Source organism: Pongo pygmaeus, chromosome 7 (genome assembly GCF_028885625.2).
Source record: "Pongo pygmaeus isolate AG05252 chromosome 7, NHGRI_mPonPyg2-v2.0_pri, whole genome shotgun sequence".
NCBI classification, from domain to species: Eukaryota; Metazoa; Chordata; class Mammalia; order Primates; family Hominidae; genus Pongo; species Pongo pygmaeus.
Window position 1 is genome coordinate 114,027,634 of NC_072380.2, and position 17,602 is coordinate 114,045,235.

General features: G+C 41.9%; 1 protein-coding gene across 1 annotated transcript in view; it reads left to right on the forward strand.

The window, feature by feature from the left end:
- The window catches only part of GRHL2 (grainyhead like transcription factor 2), a 183,207-nt gene that overhangs the window by 90,037 nt on the left and 75,568 nt on the right, over nucleotides 1-17,602 (forward strand). Inside the window, exon 7 of the mRNA XM_054499136.2 lies at nucleotides 1,550-1,661. Coding sequence (XP_054355111.1) covers nucleotides 1,550-1,661 — 112 coding nt within the window. The remainder of the gene's footprint in view (nucleotides 1-1,549; nucleotides 1,662-17,602) is intronic.

A 17,602-nucleotide genomic window follows, 5' to 3' on the forward strand; every position in this document is an offset into this window, starting at 1 on the left:
CACCAGCACAGAGAATGGTTTTCTTTGTTGTCATGTATCCAGTTCCTCTGAAGATCTCACTGCTTGTGAATTTGAAACAATATGGATACATATTTCTAAACAGTTTTCCTAACAAACATCTGCTTTCTTGTGTAAAAATTGTTTACACATACTTTAGGCAAGAGCCAGATTTCAAAGTGACAGCCAGCCACCAGCATGTATTTGCTGTCTATTATTCGTCAGGTGCCAGGGTGAATGGCAGACACTGTTTCTGTCCTTGCTAAGTTTGATGTTAATTGGGAAGACATTGCCATTGGCTGAATAATTGTAAATAAGTAAATGACTACTAATGTGTAAACTGCTACAAAGGAGAAGGTTGTTTTGGTTTTGGTTTTGGTTTTTGAGACAGGGTCTCGCTCTGTTACCAAGGCTGGAGTACAGTGGCGTGATCACTACTCATTGAAGCCTCAACCTCCCAAGCTCAAACGGATCCTCCTGTCTCAGCCTCCCAAGTAGCTGGGACTTCAGACGTGCACCACCATGCCTGGCTTTTTATTTTATTTTATTTGCAGAGATAGGGTCTCACTATGTTCCCCAGGCTGGTCTTGAATTCCTGGACTCAAGAGATCTTCCCACCTCAGTTTCCCAGTGTTGGGATTACAGGCGTGAGTCACCCGGCCCAGCCCTAAGAAGTTCTTAAGGAATGAGAGTCCATGAAATATTTTTCTGGAATAGTAGGAAAGTGCCTAAGAAGTGTTTTGGATGTGGAGTGAGAGGAGGAGTGTTCCTGATACTGTAATTAAAGGTTTTTTTTGGAAGAGGGTTGTTTTTGGTACTGTCTCCATTTCATAAGTGATGGTGAATTAATGTGTATTTAGTTTAATGAGGCTGTTTATAATTTAGAACTGAAAAGAGTTTTGAATTCTTATTTCTGCAAGATATAATTAGTTTCTCAAGCTCATTTTTAAAGTACATCCACATTAGATTTAAATAGATATCATAGTTGCTCTTGTGTTTTTCAGTGTGTGAAATATCTGTAGTTTAGATCTATGTTCACCAATATGAATTTGTCTTTCAGCATTTTCCTCATTTCCTTAGTATTTTTCTCATTAATTTTGATATTCCAGCCTGAGGCACTTAATTAGACCACAAACAGATGTTTGCTTCTTTACAAATGGCATCACATTTTATGTTTAAGGAGTAGAAATTTCAAAAGAATGCTTGTTTCCAATACAAGAAAAAAAAATTTGGGGGGGTTTCTGCCGACCTCACAAAATAATACATTTGCTGATAATTGGTTAATCTGGTTGTTTATAACCTCCTGGTAAAACTGACGTAGGACTCTTTTTTTTTTCCTTCATGCTTCAAAATGAATTTGAAAGACAAATTCATTTTTTAAGTAGGTCCATTTTATAACAAAACAGACCATACAATCAAGCTTGTCTGGGCTTTTCTAAAGCAAGAAAAGCAACATGACACAAACACACCTCTGGTAGAACTTCCAGAACTGGAGACTGAGGCAACAGAGGCACTGAACAAAAAGTAAGCTCCACGATTCTCCCCTCTGCAGAGTGTGGTGATGGTGGTCTTCAGTGAAGACAAAAACAGAGATGAACAGCTCAAATACTGGAAATACTGGCACTCTCGGCAGCATACGGCGAAGCAGAGGGTCCTTGACATTGGTAAGTTGACCTTGACTTTCCTGTATAGTCCTCGATAAACTGACATGTTGTCTCAATGCCAAGGGGAGCCTGGCGCAGTAATCACAGCTGGAGCCACAGAGCTCTTGTGATGTGCCAGGCACTAGTCTGTGTCAGGACATTTAGTGCAGATCAGACTGAGTAACCAAAATCAGGCTAAGCCGAGAGCAAAGTGTTTTCTATTCTATGAAAGTCAACTGTGTCTCATAAAATCATAGTCATATATTTAGATTTACAATGACCATTTCAATTCCTAAAACGTGTTTTCATGGCCTCCCCGTTTGAGCCTAGTAGGCGGTCAGCAGGTCAGATGAACTCTTATCCCGGTGACATAAATAAACTCAAGCTCATGTGACCCTAAAGACGTTTGGCAAAGGTCATGTGACTACACATTGAGTTTCTAGTTCTCTGTCCAGTGTTCTTTCCATTTCAACACATGCCTAGTGTAAGCAATGCTAGGTGGTCAGGCAAGTGAACCATTTAAAGAAGGAGTGAATCTGCCAGGAGTCTGTGTACCCCTAAACTTGAGGTCTGTTCTGTAGAGACCAGCAGCCCCCTGGATGGCACATCACTTGGGGTTCAGTCTGGAAGGCAACACCCATGCCCAATAATTCACTGGGCATGAATTCATTGCCAAGGTTGGAAAGGCTGAAGGCACAATGAGACAATCCATCTATTACCTGCAGGGCTGGAGAATCAAAGGGAGGAGGAGGTGGGTGTTGGAGGAGCCACCCAGCAGGAGCTGGGACCACAGAGAGAGCTGTTTTCCAATGGGAGATGAAAGCACAGCAGAATTGCTGCCAGAGACATTCTCAATGCCAAGAGGGAGGAGAAGAACTGTCCTGGCTTCTCTCTGCCTCGTGATCTCCTGCCAGTGCCTCCCATTGGCAGAATTTAACTCAGAGTCAGAGGGCACGTTACCCCGGAAAGTGCAGTTTGCAGAATCAACCTCTGAGATGCAGAGCAAAGTAGGGGAAGTCAGGGAATAGATCTTAAAGCTTCCAAAAATTACTTAAAGACAGACAGTAATGTATGTGTTTCCAAATAATTTTACCACTGTTTCCATAAGAAGTAAGTCATTTCTCATTTGTAGATTTCATTACCCCATTTTGCTGACTAAGATGCTTCAGTCCAAATGAGTGTGGGCTAAGTGAAGGTTCCCATCCTGCTAGGTATGAAAAGGTATTACTGAGCCTTGCAAAGGACAATTACTTTGATTTCTTACACACTGCAGTGAGGACTTTTCAGATCTTCCATTTCAGCCTGGCTAGGACTCCTTGACCACAATGGCAGAGTTTAGTGACTAGGGTAGGGTCAGAGACTCACTGTAGAGGACAATGAAACTAGTTACTGCTTTTTCTTGCAAAATAGTTAAGCCACTCCTCACCCCTGCATCACACACATACATCTATTTTATTAACTAGTCAAACATATTTATCGAATAAACAAGGAAACTGAGGCCTAGGAAGGCTCACTGGCCCATATCACATGACTCCCCCTCAGATAATTAATGCAAGAGCCGGGATAAGATCTATCTTCCTGACCTGAGTTGATAAACTAAACCAAGACCTGGTGACTAGGATGGGGGTTGGGGATACTTGCCTTAACCTGTTTAGTTAAATCTGCATAGAGCAGAGGAACAATTTTATTTTATTTGAAAAGTTAGCCTTATAATTATTACCCAAGAAAATGAAAGGAGCAATTAAAGAGAAATATGGAGTAGGTCCAAATAAGGCAAATAATAAAAGCATTTTACTGGCATACCTGTTGATCCAACTTTGATATTGTTAGAGGGTTTACTTTTCTGAGACTAGAATGATTTCTCAGATCTTGTAAGACTTCAGATCTTCTTATCTTCTTTATCATCTCTTGCCTGCCTTCAGACTTTTCTTTCTGTATACACATGTGTCCCCACAGGCACACACGTGCTTTATCTCTGAGATTTGTGACCTTTACTAAGTAGTTTCATGGGTAGCTGGGCTACTTGCTTCCAACCTGAGAACAAGGCATTAAATCCATCAGTTAGCTTCAATGAGACATGTGTTTCCTGAGCACAGTCTCTACCCCAACCTCAACCTGACATCTGCTCACATAGAGTGAGAAAATATGCAAAAATCTCATACAATTCATTCTTCTGCTAGATTAAAAAAATCAAATCATGCATTTCTCTGCCACTGGGCTGTAAACACCATTTCCCATGTAAAGGAGCACCGATGGTGTCCTGGCACATATGTCTGCCTGTTGCACCATCATCTGCTTTAACTCTGGAGTGTGATATTGAGAAGATTTCTGAGGTCACCCCTTGTCTCCACTAGGAGTATCATGGAGGGTTATCAGTGCCTGCAGAGGGTGAAGGAAGGCAGAGAGTGCGTGGGCCATACATTTGCCAACTTTGGTTAGGAACTTTCTAATGGCCTAAAAAATAAAAAAATAAAAAAGTATCCCGAATTATTTAATGCATTTCTTTTTTGAAACCCCCATGAAGCTGGAGGTTAAACTCAGGGCTCAAAAGTCGCAATTCCCAAATCTCCACCAGTGTCTATGGTCTGCAGGTTCAACCAAGTCAGCCAGGCAGTGACCCTGAAGCTGGAGTTAGAGACCGAGATGAAGGCCCCTTAGCTAAAGCAAGGGTTCTTTTTTTAAATTGATACATAATAATTATACATACTTATGGAGTACCTATGATATTTTGATACAGGCATACAGTATGCAATGATCAAATCAGGGCATTTAGGATATCCATCGCCTCAAACATTTACCATTTCTTTGTGTTCAGAATATCTCAAATCTTCTCTTCTAGCTATTTTGAAATACACAATAAATTATTGCTAACTATAGTCACTCAGCTCTGCTATTGAATGCTGGAACTTATTCCTGCTATCTAACTGTGTTTGTACCCATTAACCAACCTCTCTTCATACCTCCCTCTCCGTCACTCTTCCCAGCCAGGGTGACCTCAAGTGATCTTCCTGCCTCGGCCTCCCAAAGTGCTGGGATTACAGGCGAGAGCCACCGCGCCTGGCCAAAATAGCCCATTTTCTTGTTTAAAAGCCGAGATGCTAAGAGGGAAGAATTTTACACAAGATCACATATGTGATAAGTGGTATGTATGTAGGTGGGATAGAAACCCAAGAATGCCAAAATGTGCGCCATTTTTCATTTTTATTTATTTTATTTTATTTTATTTATTTATTTTTGAGATGGAATCTCGCTCTGTCGCCAAGGCTGGAGTGCGGTGGCATGATCTCGGCTCACTGCAACCTCCAATTCCCTGGTTCAAGCGATTCTCCTGCCTCAGCCTCCTGAGTAGCTGGGGCTACAGGCACACGCCACCACGCTCAGCTAATTTTTTGTATTTTTAGTAGAGACGGGGCTTCACCATGTTAGCCAGGATGGTCTCGATCTCCTGACCTCGTGATCTGCCCTTCTCAGCCTCCCAAAGTGCTGGGATTACAGGCGTGAGCCACTGCCTGCCACCGTTTTTTAAAAAACAATTATTTGAAGCCCTCTCTCCACCATATACTGCCTTTGTATTCCAGCCTCTAGCCAGTTCTTGGCACCCACCAGGCCCTGTCTACATGGAGAGAGGCTGGTTCACAGACGTCCTGATTCTTTGGTCTGTGCCTTCCTCTCCGGATACGGAGGACGTTTTGCAGTCTGAGTGGTGGACTTCTTGGCTGCTGCCAGTTCTGACGTTGGTGGAAGCCAGTTTGATATGCGGTTCTTGTACACTGGGTCATAAACTGTTTGGCAGGAGTTGGGGGCGGGGGAAGAAAACATTAGCAATGAGCTCTAACTTGATATAAGTAAACCAAACAAACCCAGGCCCAAGTGGATTCTGCTGCTTTTCAAAACACATAAGCAAAGTTCTCTGAGTCTCACAAGTTCACTCTTGTGAGCTCCTTGAATAACAACAATTATTCAAGGTCATAAATAAGTTTACATTCTGCAGTCTCAGTAGCATTCCTATGTCAGTTATACCTCCTGTGTGGAATCGCTACCTAAATTAAACTTGTAGTTTGATTTTCTCTCAGTGAGAAAGCCCCTTTAAAACAAGACTTGGAGTTAGCGATGGCCCCGTATTAGTTAACACCGGTTTGAGGAAAAGCATAGTTATTCCACATTCATTCTGCAAAAGTTTACTGAACACCTACTATGTGCCAGACCCTTTGTTAGGCACTGGCAATACAAATGTAATTAAGGCAGAGCCCTGTACTCAAACTGCTCAAGACTAGGGGCAAGAAGATGACTAGCTAAGATATCACGTGGTAAGTGGCAGCATAGAAGAGTGCTTCCCAGAGAAGTTTCTGAGACTCATCTGAAAAGATAACTAGGGCATGTGAGGTCAAAAATGTAGGGAAGGGTGCTGCAAGTCGTGCAATAGCACATTCATAGGTACAGTAATCAAGACAAAAAAAGTGGGACTGAAGCCAGGCGCAGTGGCTCACGCCTCTAATCCCAGCACTTTGGGAGGCCGTGGCAGGCAGATCACTTGAGGCAGAAAGTTCCAGACCAGCCTGGCCAACATGGTGAAACCCCATCTCTACTAAAAATATAAAAATTAGCCAGACGTGGTGGCAGGCACCTACAATTCCAGCTACTCAGGAGACTGAGGCAGGAGAATCCCTTGAACCCAGGAGGTGGAGGTTGCAGTGAGCCAAGATCACACCACTGCACTCCACCCTGGGCAATAGAGCAAGACTCCGTCTCAAAAAAAAAAAAAAATGGGACTGACAAATTATTTAATAAAGTCTGATAACACTATTAGCCAAGGTGGGAGGGGCGGATACTCTCATGCACGCTAGTGAGAGTGCTAGTTGATTTGTTGATTTGACCCATGCAGAGAGTAGGGTGAAGGAGGGAAGTCCTTAGTACATGGGGCTGTAGAAAGGCTTACATTTTTTAAGGGCATCTTAGAATGGCAGGGAGATGAAGCATAGATGGAATTTTCTGGTCTCAAACTCTAAAAGAAACCCTGATTAAGCTGTTTCTATGTGTCACAGGCTGAAGCCCTGGGTCCCCAATGGAGGCTGACTGAGCCCAGGAAGGATTCTAGGGGTCCACAGACCCAGAACGCTCTGAGTGTTAGAGGTTCATTGATTCTTGACACCTCAGTCCTGGTGGCAAACCTCAGAGCTGCAGGTAGAACGTTAGGGAAATGCTATTTGAGTTCCTCTGCGATCACCCACCTCAGCATCTTTGCAGAGGAACGTCACTAAGCCAGAAGTGGAGCTCAGAGTTTCTTGCTCTTTTTTGCTTTAACAGTATCTTGGCTCCACAAAGACAGTTTTATTGGGGAGATGTTCAAGTGTGTGTGTGTATGTGTGTGTATTTATACTTTTTTATACTGAGGTTTAACATGAATATCTTGTTTAGCCATGTTTTTCTGTTGTTGAATGAAGCCGATTTTAGAGATCCAAGATGTGTAAGAGACAGTAATAATAGAAATTGTACTTGCAAATGGCCATTCATCCAAGTGGCTGTGTTACATTTGCACATCAGTTCTCCCAGAACTTTAGTAAGGACAGACAGTGGAGAACGTGCAGAAGTAATAGTCAAATAGAATACTGTGATAAAATAAACTTTCTCTTGAATGAGTTGCAGTGCTTGATTTTAGAGGCTTTGGATAACCATTGGGGATTTTTGACAGGTTTGTAATGGGATATCTGTATTTCAGGGAGGTAATTCTGAGGCAGCATGTGGGATGGATGCAGTGAGGGATGGACTGGCAATGGAAAACCAGCAATAGCCAGGTGAAAGACTGGGATTGGAGGCCTGAATTGCAAAGGAGAAATACAAAGTTAACCCAGGAGTGAGAGACAAAACTGTCAAGCTGATAGAGCCTTGATGACTGATTGGCTGTGGGGGATACAGGGGAACAAAAGGATCATGAAGAAAAGCACAGCTTTGCTAACTGGTTGGATGCCCTCCCCAGAGGCAGATGAGACAGAAGGAGCAGCGTGGCCAAGTGTTGAGGGAGTGGAGGTTGGCCAGGTACTGAGTTCAGCCAGGGGCATGTTGATTTTGAGACACCGTCTACACATAGAACAGGCTGGGAGTTTCCCAGGACTTATTTGCACAATGGAGTTATCCAGTTTTGCACAGTGTATGAGCCATTAAAAAGTATTTAAAATGGATCACAAATAAAAAAGTTAACTAGACTAGATATCAGTCCAAATCTCCTCAAACAGTGGATAATTCCAAAACCACATTCTCAGGAAGGCATATTTTTCTATTTGTTACTTTTCAAACAGGGAAGGAAAATTAGAAGAGGTTCAACAACCAACATTAACTTCATAGAGTGAAAGCCAGAAGCTACAACAGTTAATTGGTAGCACATTCATATATAACTTCTCCCTACAGAAGAGAACTAAGAATTCCTTTACTACTTTCTGGTGCAGATGTTCCAAAATAATGCACATAACAGTTCTTGTGCTTTCAGAATGGGCAGTACAGGTTGTGATGTAATGAGCCTGATTCCATAAACACATCCAAATAAACATCATTACTTTACAGTCACATCCAGTGTAAGCATTATTGATACAAGGTTGTAGTTAATTGTGAAATAAACTGTATGCTCTTTATTCAATCTCTGTCTTTAATGTTGGTTCACAGTAATCTTTCCTGTATCAGGATTTATTAGTTACATTATTAATATTAATCCTGTAGATTTCCATGGTAATTAGCAGGCAATTATAGTACAATTTCAGTTATTAGCATATGATTATAGGATTTTTGTCTGTGTCCTAATACAAATCTGTTTCTTAAGAGTCAATGTTTAAATTGTGCTTGTTGAAAGTAGTTTTATATTAAAGTCACACTTTTTTGAAAACTTAAGTTTTCAAAATGAAATCAAAGCATTTCTTCACGTTTGATTCTCCATAGTTCTCTCTGAGGGCAAAGGAAGCCTCTTAAAAGACTCTTGATCACAGACTTTAGTTGACCTCTGTGAATGATTCAGCATGGCTATCCTGTTAAGGTCTAGAAGCTCTTTTTAATCCGGAGTCATGCTCCACTTTCAAACAGGAATCATAATTAAACAGTTTAAATAAACTGTTAAAAAATAGTTTTTTTATTTGAGTTTTTTAGAGGAAGCTGGCTTTGGATGAGCCCTACAAGCACGCTTTCTCAGTTTTTATAGCCAGTCCTGGGCTGGGCTACTCCGAGAGCTATGCAGAAAAGTGGGAGCGTGGAGATTTAAGGTGGTGTGTAGGAAGAGGTGACGTCCACATGTTGGGAGGTCAGGTAGCCAGGTGGCTAGGTGATCAGGTGGCTAGGTGGTCAGGTGCTCAAGTGGCTAGGTGGTCAAATGGCCAGGTGGCCAGGTGGTCAGCTGGCTAGGTGGTCAGATGGTCAGGTGATCAAGTGGCCAGGTAGCTAGGTGACCAGGTAGCCAGGTGGTCAGGTGGTCAGGTGGTCAGGTAGTCAGGTAGTCAGGTGGTCAGTTGGCCAGGTAGCCAAGTGGTCAGGTAGTCAGGTAGCCAGGTGATCAGCTAGCCAGGTGGTCAGGTGGCTAGCTGGCCAGGTAGCTAGGTGATCAGGTAACCAGGTGATCAGGTAGCCAAGTGGCCAGGTGGCCAGGTGACCAGGTAGCCAGGTGGTCAGGTGGTCAGGTGGTCAGGTAGTCAGGTGGTCAGTTGGCCAGGTAGCCAAGTGGTCAGGTAGTCAGGTAGCCAGGTGATCAGCTAGCCAGGTGGTCAGGTGGCTAGCTGGCCAGGTAGCTAGGAGATCAGGTAACCAGGTGGTCAGGTGGCTAGCTGGCCAGGTAGCTAGGAGATCAGGTAACCAGGTGGTCAGGTGGCTAGCTGGCCAGGTAGCTAGGAGATCAGGTAACCAGGTGGTCAGTTGGCCAGGTAGCCAAGTGGTCGGGTAGTCAGGTAGCCAGGTGATCAGCTAGCCAGGTGGTCAGGTGGCTAGCTGGCCAGGTGGCCAGGTGATCAGGTAACCAGGTGGTCAGGTGGCTAGCTGGCCAGGTAGCTAGGTGATCAGGTAACCAGGTGGTCAGGTGGCTAGCTGGCCAGGTGGCCAGGTGATCAGGTAACCAGGTGGTCAGGTAGCCAAGTGGCCAGGTGGCCAGGTGATCAGGTAACCAGGTGGTCAGGTAGCCAAGTGGCCAGGTAGCTAGGTGATCAGGTAACCAGGTGATCAGGTAGCCAAGTGGCCAGGTGGCCAGGTGATCAGATAGTGTGAATTTGTGGCCCAAACAGGCCTGGGAGACAAGAGCACCAGCAACTCCCAACTCTCTTCAGCAGGGCTTCCCACCATCCCATCTAGTTTAGTTCTCTGGCTCTCTGGAGGGCTGTCCTTTTCCCCAAATTATACAGATTTGCTCTCTCCCTACAGTCTGGAAAATGTAGGTCTTCCCTCCTTTAAAAATAACTCAAGTAAATAGGATTTCATTTTTTGATGTTTTTCTAGGCTGTTTCCATACTTCTGAATAGATACGAAAAATAAATTTGATTACAAACCAAACCGAACCTCTTGAGAGCTCCCAAGTTAAAAAAACAAAATCCAAGGGCTGGTGAGAATTAAGGCTGTAGTTGGAGCTCAGTCAGAAGAGCGAGCTCCATCCCCACGTCCTCCATAGGACCAGATGCGAGGGGAACTCTGGGGTGTAGGCCAGCAACAGCCTCACTTGCAGCTCCAGATCCTTCCTCTGTTGCATCCGCCCTTGCTGTTATCACGAGTTCATGTGCAGTGTAAGACATGCTCTGTTTTCTAGAGACGTGCTAAAGCTGCAGTTATGGAAAACTCCTTTTCATCTCAACCTTGATTAGAAACATTTATGTGATAAAAGTGCAGTAGGCAGTGAAGGTTAATTAACTTAAAACACTGTAAATGCAAGTGTTCTCTAAAGTTTAATATTTGTTTAGGCAGAAAATAATTTTCAATCATAATTGAGCCACTGTGGGTTTTCAGTTACTGGATACCTGTCTCAGGATGAATCCTGGAAACTCATTCTGTTGAGGCCAGCATCTCGGGAAAATCCCTTCCGCTGTGTGTGTGATGGGGGTGGTCCTCGGGCTCCCTCTGTTTCCCTCCAGGGAAGGGTCAGGATTCTATCTCCAGCTCCAGTCCCTGATCCCTGCAGACTCCCTTTCAAGCTATTGCTGGGCCCTCTTTTTCCTTCCACCCCATATTTCTTAAAAGAGGAGCCTACACTTCCTGCCTGACATCTTAAACTGTCAGCCATTTCTCAATCCAGCATAATCTGTCTTTTATTAATATTTTAAAATGACAGATATCTTTTCATACTTCACTATTTTTTCCTGCTTACTTCCAACCTCTTGTTTGACCCACCTCTGGGGTTCTCCTTGCCTAGAATAGCCCTCCCTCGCTTCTTCACCTGGACGACATCTCACACCTTGAGACTTTGTTCCCTGTCCCCACTCGGGTAAGCTCTTCTTAATCTTCCCAGGTAGAGTCCACTGTTCCCTCTGCGGGAGTTGGTTTAGATCTAAACAATAGCACTTGGCAGTGTTTCCCTTGGTTTATTCATTCATTCATTTATTCATCCTACTAGACGCTGAACTTTTTGAATGAAGAGAGGATTTTTTTAACCTTGAATCTTTGTATGTTTAGCAGCTGGTACAGAACCTGGCAGAGAACAGATGCTCAACCAACGTTGCATAATCAATGAGTACACTGCCATGTGTGGTTTTGTGCATCTAGGTGACAGTGACAGTAAGCAGGCATGTGCCTGGTTCACTGAGAAATCTGACTGGGGTTGGACTCTCCTCTTTCATGCTGAAAGAATCATTTTTGGTAGTATTTTTCTGATACTAGAAGACTAAATATGCCTTTAGTACTTCCATTTCTTATATTTAAATATATTTTATTGTACTATGAACATTTTGATATAACTTAAATACCTCTGAGACTTAATTGATAGCCTACAAACATAACATATATACTCATAAACAAGGATAAACGTCTCCTTTTAAACTTAACTAGAAATTGTTTCTGTTTTCCTGAAACAAACGTGGAAAATTGTTGAAAGGCAAACTTTTTTAAAAAAGGTAGCTAGATGTGGAATTAAAACTTACAACGAATGTGTCCCTTCATCATTTTCCTTCACTGCTCCTTGGAACTCAGTTTATTTGGTTCCAGCACATTATTGTTTAATAAGCCTTTTCTGATATTTCTCCTACTCCTGGAAATGTTAAAGCCATGAGCGGTTAACCAGAAGGAATGTTACAGAGAAGATAAAAGCAGACAATGGATGCTTGAAGAGCCCTCTGAGAGTCTGTTTTAATGACAGGGTAAAGCTGTCCTATAGAGATACTGGTTTAGATGACGAGATTTCAGAATCAAAACACACACACATACTCACACGCACAGATAACTGAAACCACTGATAGACCTGCTGTGTTTAGTGCTACACAATGCTTTATTTCCTATCTGCCATTTTTTTAAAGACACATTTACTGGACATTGAGTTGTTTCTCCCCTAACCGGTGGGACTTTTGTTATATCCATAGCTATAACATCATTCTTTCATCTCCAATGTGGAATTTATACTTTTATTTGATTTCATGTTTTTGTTTGGGGCCTAATTATTTTCTTTTTTCAGATGTGCATTTAAGGAAACTTCAGGCACTCTCATAGTATTATAGTTTTTAGTATTATTGGATTGGCTTAAAAATGACAAAAAAAAAAAAAACCCTAGAGATACAATTAGATAGTTCATGAAACTCATATGTTTCAAGAACAAAACTATAGAGCCAGTCTATTCAGCCATCCTCTAGCATTTGCTAGAAGTTTCTTTCCCTGTGGCCTTCAATAGAAACAAATGTATGTCTTTGTAACATCCACAAGAGTGAAATTAGGCAAATTTAAAGTTTTTCTTCCTTGTTTACAAAACCTAAAACTTGCCAAGTTTTTTCAAAATTAAATTAAACTCTTTGAGGTTGTAGAAGCCAAAATAAGGTAAAGCTAATCTGAAGAAAACTCTTTGAACAGGCTTCAGGAATGTGGACCACCACTAGTTTCTCTGCTTTTGAAAAGACATGTGTTGAAATAATTGAGTGCTTAATAAATGAGAGTCTCGTTATTGTTCAACAATCCTGTGCCATAGGTGCTGTAGTGTCTCCATTTCACAGATAAGGCAGCCAGCTTAATGAGGTCATGTAGTTCTCCAAAGGTTGCTGTGGACTCAAGTCCACTCACACCTACAGTCTGGGGTCAGCATTAGAACAGTAAACTGTACAACAGCAGTTTCCCTCCTTAAGAGAACTCAAATTCCTATTTTGACATAATATCAAAATCCTCTAATAATTTCAGAATTGATGAAAAATAAGTAAAAGTACACATGAGTAGCAACGTGAGTCATTCAAGTAGCAGTTAATGCAAAAATCATTCCTGCAACAAACCAGAATAGTCCATGAGCCACTTCCCAGTGGTTCCCCACCCCCTTAACACAGGTAAGAGGTTTACCTTCCTACGTCACTTAACTCATTCCGTGTATGTGATTTGGGCAGCCAGGGGTAAGTGGGAAGCTTGAAAATGAACATTTATCCTACTGTATTTTGAGTTGCTCAAGTAATTGGGCTTGTAGTTCAAATTTAGTGTAAGATAATCCACTTGAAGATTTATAGTCTTTCTTCTGCACTGCCAATTACCAAAAAGTTATTTCTAGTGTTTGAATCTATTCAGTCTGCAACTCTGAAGTACAACTATAAGTGTTTGAAAATTATTTCTCACACTGAGGGTTGTTAGACACTAGAATGAGGCTGTGGAATCTTATAGAACAGACATTCTTGAGTCCCTTGCCAATAATATAAAATACCATCATTTCAGAAACAGTTCAGTTTCCTTTTATAAATTATAGTCGGTTTAACCAAGTATTATAGTTTCTGGATATATCATCTGGGGTGGGAAAAGATTAGGGAGCTTTGTGGTAGAAGGGGCCCTGTTTGCCGGGGTGATTACTGCTGATTAACCACTTTGGGCAGTAACTTCTAATCCTACGTGCCTATAACTTCTTGTCCCCACATGTACTCCCAAGAGTGTCAGTATATTAGACAACAGCATGAAGAATGGAAAACCGGCATATGCTTGAGTAGTTCATGCAGTGTTACAAGCATGTTACTTACCAAAGCACAGTTTGCGTTTTCATTCATTCAGAAAACTGTCAGAAACTGCCAGGTACTTTTGTGTGATTTACAAATTAAATTTGTGGACAGAGACAAAATGGTTATAGTTAAAATTTCCCTGAGCCACATGGACTAATGAAACGAGTTGAATGTTAAGCCTGTCTGAGTTACTAAATCCGGAGCTATGTGCTGTGGTGCAAGCATGGGCGCGTGTGCATGTGTGTTTATGTGTGTCTATGTACAGGATATGACCTATTGTCAGTTTGAAATCAAGTTTGTTAGTCAAGATCAACATTCTTAAAAAATGAAATCAGACAGAATAAAAAATACTAGCATACACAGAACATAGTAATAGGTTACAATGTCAAATGTTCATACTCTGTGCTTATGGTCAGTACAACTTGAAAGCTATAACATTGTCTATATAATTCCTTCTCCGCAAACAGGAGGGTGAATCAAGCACATGTAAAATATTAGATGTAGCCTAAAGAGAAAGTTCTAAGAAACACAAATGTTATCTGTGAGGGTATTATACTAAGCCATGGAGAGTAAATAGTAATAATATTATTAATAATTATGCCTTTAATAATGTATTAATAGAAGAGTCACTCTATGCTGGTCACATATGTTTTCATAATTTCAGTTGTTATTGTCCTGGATTATGTGTGGAAAAGTGCTCATCTGGCTGTATAGCAGAGGAGTCAAAGGCCTCTGGCATGTATGTAGATGAATTTTGTAAGTTCTAATCCCAGCCTGGCCCTTTACAAACTGACTGTGGGGGATGGGAGAGTACTTACATGCTTGCCTGTTTCCTATCCTATGAGGTGGGAATAATAATAATAAAAAGCTACCAAGCAAAACTGTCTGAGGTAATACTTGTGAAGTATGTATGTTTAGCATAGGGCTCCCAAAAAATGGTGGCCATTATTATTATTTGCTCATGGGCCAGTATTTCAATGATGGAAATACTTTAGTGCCTCTGAAAATCAGCTCTAGTGTCAACACATTTAAGGAAACCCAGTCAGGTCACCTCTGACTCTGTAAAGCATTATAAAGAAAATAATGAACTCATAAGTGAGTTCTTGTGAGTCATTCAGATTTTAAGAAGCCACTGCTTTGATTTTGAAAACAGAAAAAAAAATCTCAGAATCTACTTAGACTAGGGTTCATTTATTCTGCCTGTTTCAAGTCAGAGCAAATGCTCCTGGAATGACCCTCTCCTGTTTCCTGAGTTTGAGCCAATCCTGTTTGGCACTGCAGACAGGGAGAAGTGGATCTTTGAAGACAGGTGGGAGGTGCAAAGTGGAGACCAGTATTGGTCCCAACTTCCACTACGAAACTAGCAGGGCCCAGTTCTCTTAGCTGTTGTCTCTATTTTGTAGATTAGGAAATTTCAAGTTCAGAGAAGTTGAGTTAACTCACCGAAGGTCTCAGGGCTTGGTGGGAAGAAGGGCGGAAAATTAAATTCAGGTCTGTGTTTCTCCACCACCATGTTCTTTCTCTTTATACCTTGATTGCCACCCTATAAATAGAATTCTAAGCATCAGGACCCCAAATATATAAACTATGTTGAGCTCTCAGCTTTTGTTAAAAGCATCTTATTAGGCCGTGGTGTATGTACCTTGAGTCGGCAATCATGCCCAGAGCCATTTTCAGCATTCCAGCTTCATTATTTCACTAGTCCAGACAGAATCCACACCTTTCAGAAGAGAAGCAATCTTTATATTAATTATGCCACTCCTTTTAATCTCCAACAATATATACAAAAATAATTAAAAGGGGTAGTTATAATTTACCAAGCATGTGAAGCTTAATTAAGGTGGAGGAATTAACACTGCCTTTGACGGGATTTCCAGAATCACACTTGCACCTAAAATCCGTTTGAAGAAAGCTCAGCCTACAGAAGTCTGAATTTAAAAACCTATTAACAGGGCAGTGATTATATGCAAAAGATAAAAAATAAAAAAGATAACAAAAGGATTCACCATAACAATTCAAATAGAATTGGATCCTATAATTTCTGTGCCAAATATAACGTGCCAGAAACACAAACACAAAGCATTGCACTTTCACACATCCTCAGCAGCCCTTTGCAGAAGCACTGCAAAGTTTATCATCATTTCCCCAACACTGACACCTCTTGTTTTCTCAGAAAGGCTAACTTTGGAATTTTTCTTTCAATCTTCACAGTGCTTGCAGTATGTGGACATATTTTCTTGTCTGTTGCCTCTCTACCGAAGCACCCCAACCTTGTCCTTCTTGTCAAGCAATTTGCAATGATCCCAAAATGTCCAGTCTCTTTGCCTCATCAAGCTTACATTCCTTCAGTGCTTCCCAAGAAACTAGTAGCCATTGTAGGACATACTATGATCCCAATATCTGCTGACAATGTGTTGTTGAATTTGCAAGACAAATATGGGCAGTTGTTAAAAGTGTGGCTTTGGGCATCAAGCAGACCCGGATTCAAATCACAAGTTGGCTTGTTACCAGCTATGTGATTTTCCACAAACAGCTTAACTTCTCTGTGGGAGGAAGATGCTGATTCCTGCTTCATAGCATGGTTGCCAGGATTAGCAGAGGTGATAAAGTCTTCACATAGGCTTGGCATGAGCTTGAAAGTTCTCTGTTTGTGGCAGTTATTATCCTAAGAGCATTTGCATTTTAGTGCCAAGAGATGACAATGTCTTTATCCAAAGGATGGAGTGTTTCAGGATGAGCTTCCAGGCATAAGAATAAGCAGACATCCTGGAGCAGGTGGTGTTCGAATCTTACTGTGCAGGTAACTGCCTGTCCTCCCATACTGGTATTTAGTCCTCCTAAGAAGGGAAATCTGAGAAGCAAAGAGGAACTGTCACATGGACTTCATTGACAGTTGACGTAGGACCTCAATGACAAGTACAGCACTTTTTTTTTTTTTTTTTTGAGACAGAGTCTTGCTCTGTCCCCTGGCTGGAGTGCAATGGCACAATCTCAGCTCACTGCAACCTCCGCCTCCCAGGTTCAAGCAATTCTCCTGCCTCAGCCTCCTGCATAGCTGGGATTACAGGTGCCCACCACCATGCCCGGCTAATTTTCATATTTTCAGTAGAGATGGGGTTTCACCATGTTGGTCAGGCTGGTCTCAAACTCCTGACCTCGTGATCCACCTGCCTTGGCCTCCCAAGTTGCTGGGATTACAGGCACGAACCACCATGCCCGGCCAGATATAGCACTTTCTAATACTGTGTGGAGTGAACCAAAGGCATCAAAATAATCCAATAATGAAGTTGCTCCTTTTAATTATTTTGGCATTTCCATTTGCCATAGAACAATATTAAGTGTGGTCCCCAGACCAGCCACATCAGCTCTACCTGAGACCTTGCTAGAAATGCAAATTCTTGGCCACATTCTAGACCTATGGAATCAGAATCTCTGAGAGTGGACAGAGAATCTGCATTTTACCAAAGCCCTCCAGGTGATTCTGGTGCACTGCAACATTCGAGAAGCGCCGTTATAGAATATCCACTCAAGCCTGTAAGCCATCAGAATTTGGAAACACTTGTTCTGCTTTGGGAGGATCCTAGCAGGCCCTAGAGAATTTCCATGGGTTCCCATACACTTCACTCTGAGATTCCAAGGACACACACAGCCTTAGAGAGGACCTTGAACATTTTGGCTATATCTCTGGCGGCATATGACATTAACAATGAGATCAAGTTCATTCTTATTTCATTAGAAAGACTCCCATTTTTTCTACCCGTGGTTTTATTCTTTTTGTTGTTGTTGTTGTTGTTGTTGTTGTTGTTGAGATGGAGTCTCTGTCACCCAAGCTGGAGTGCAATGGCATGA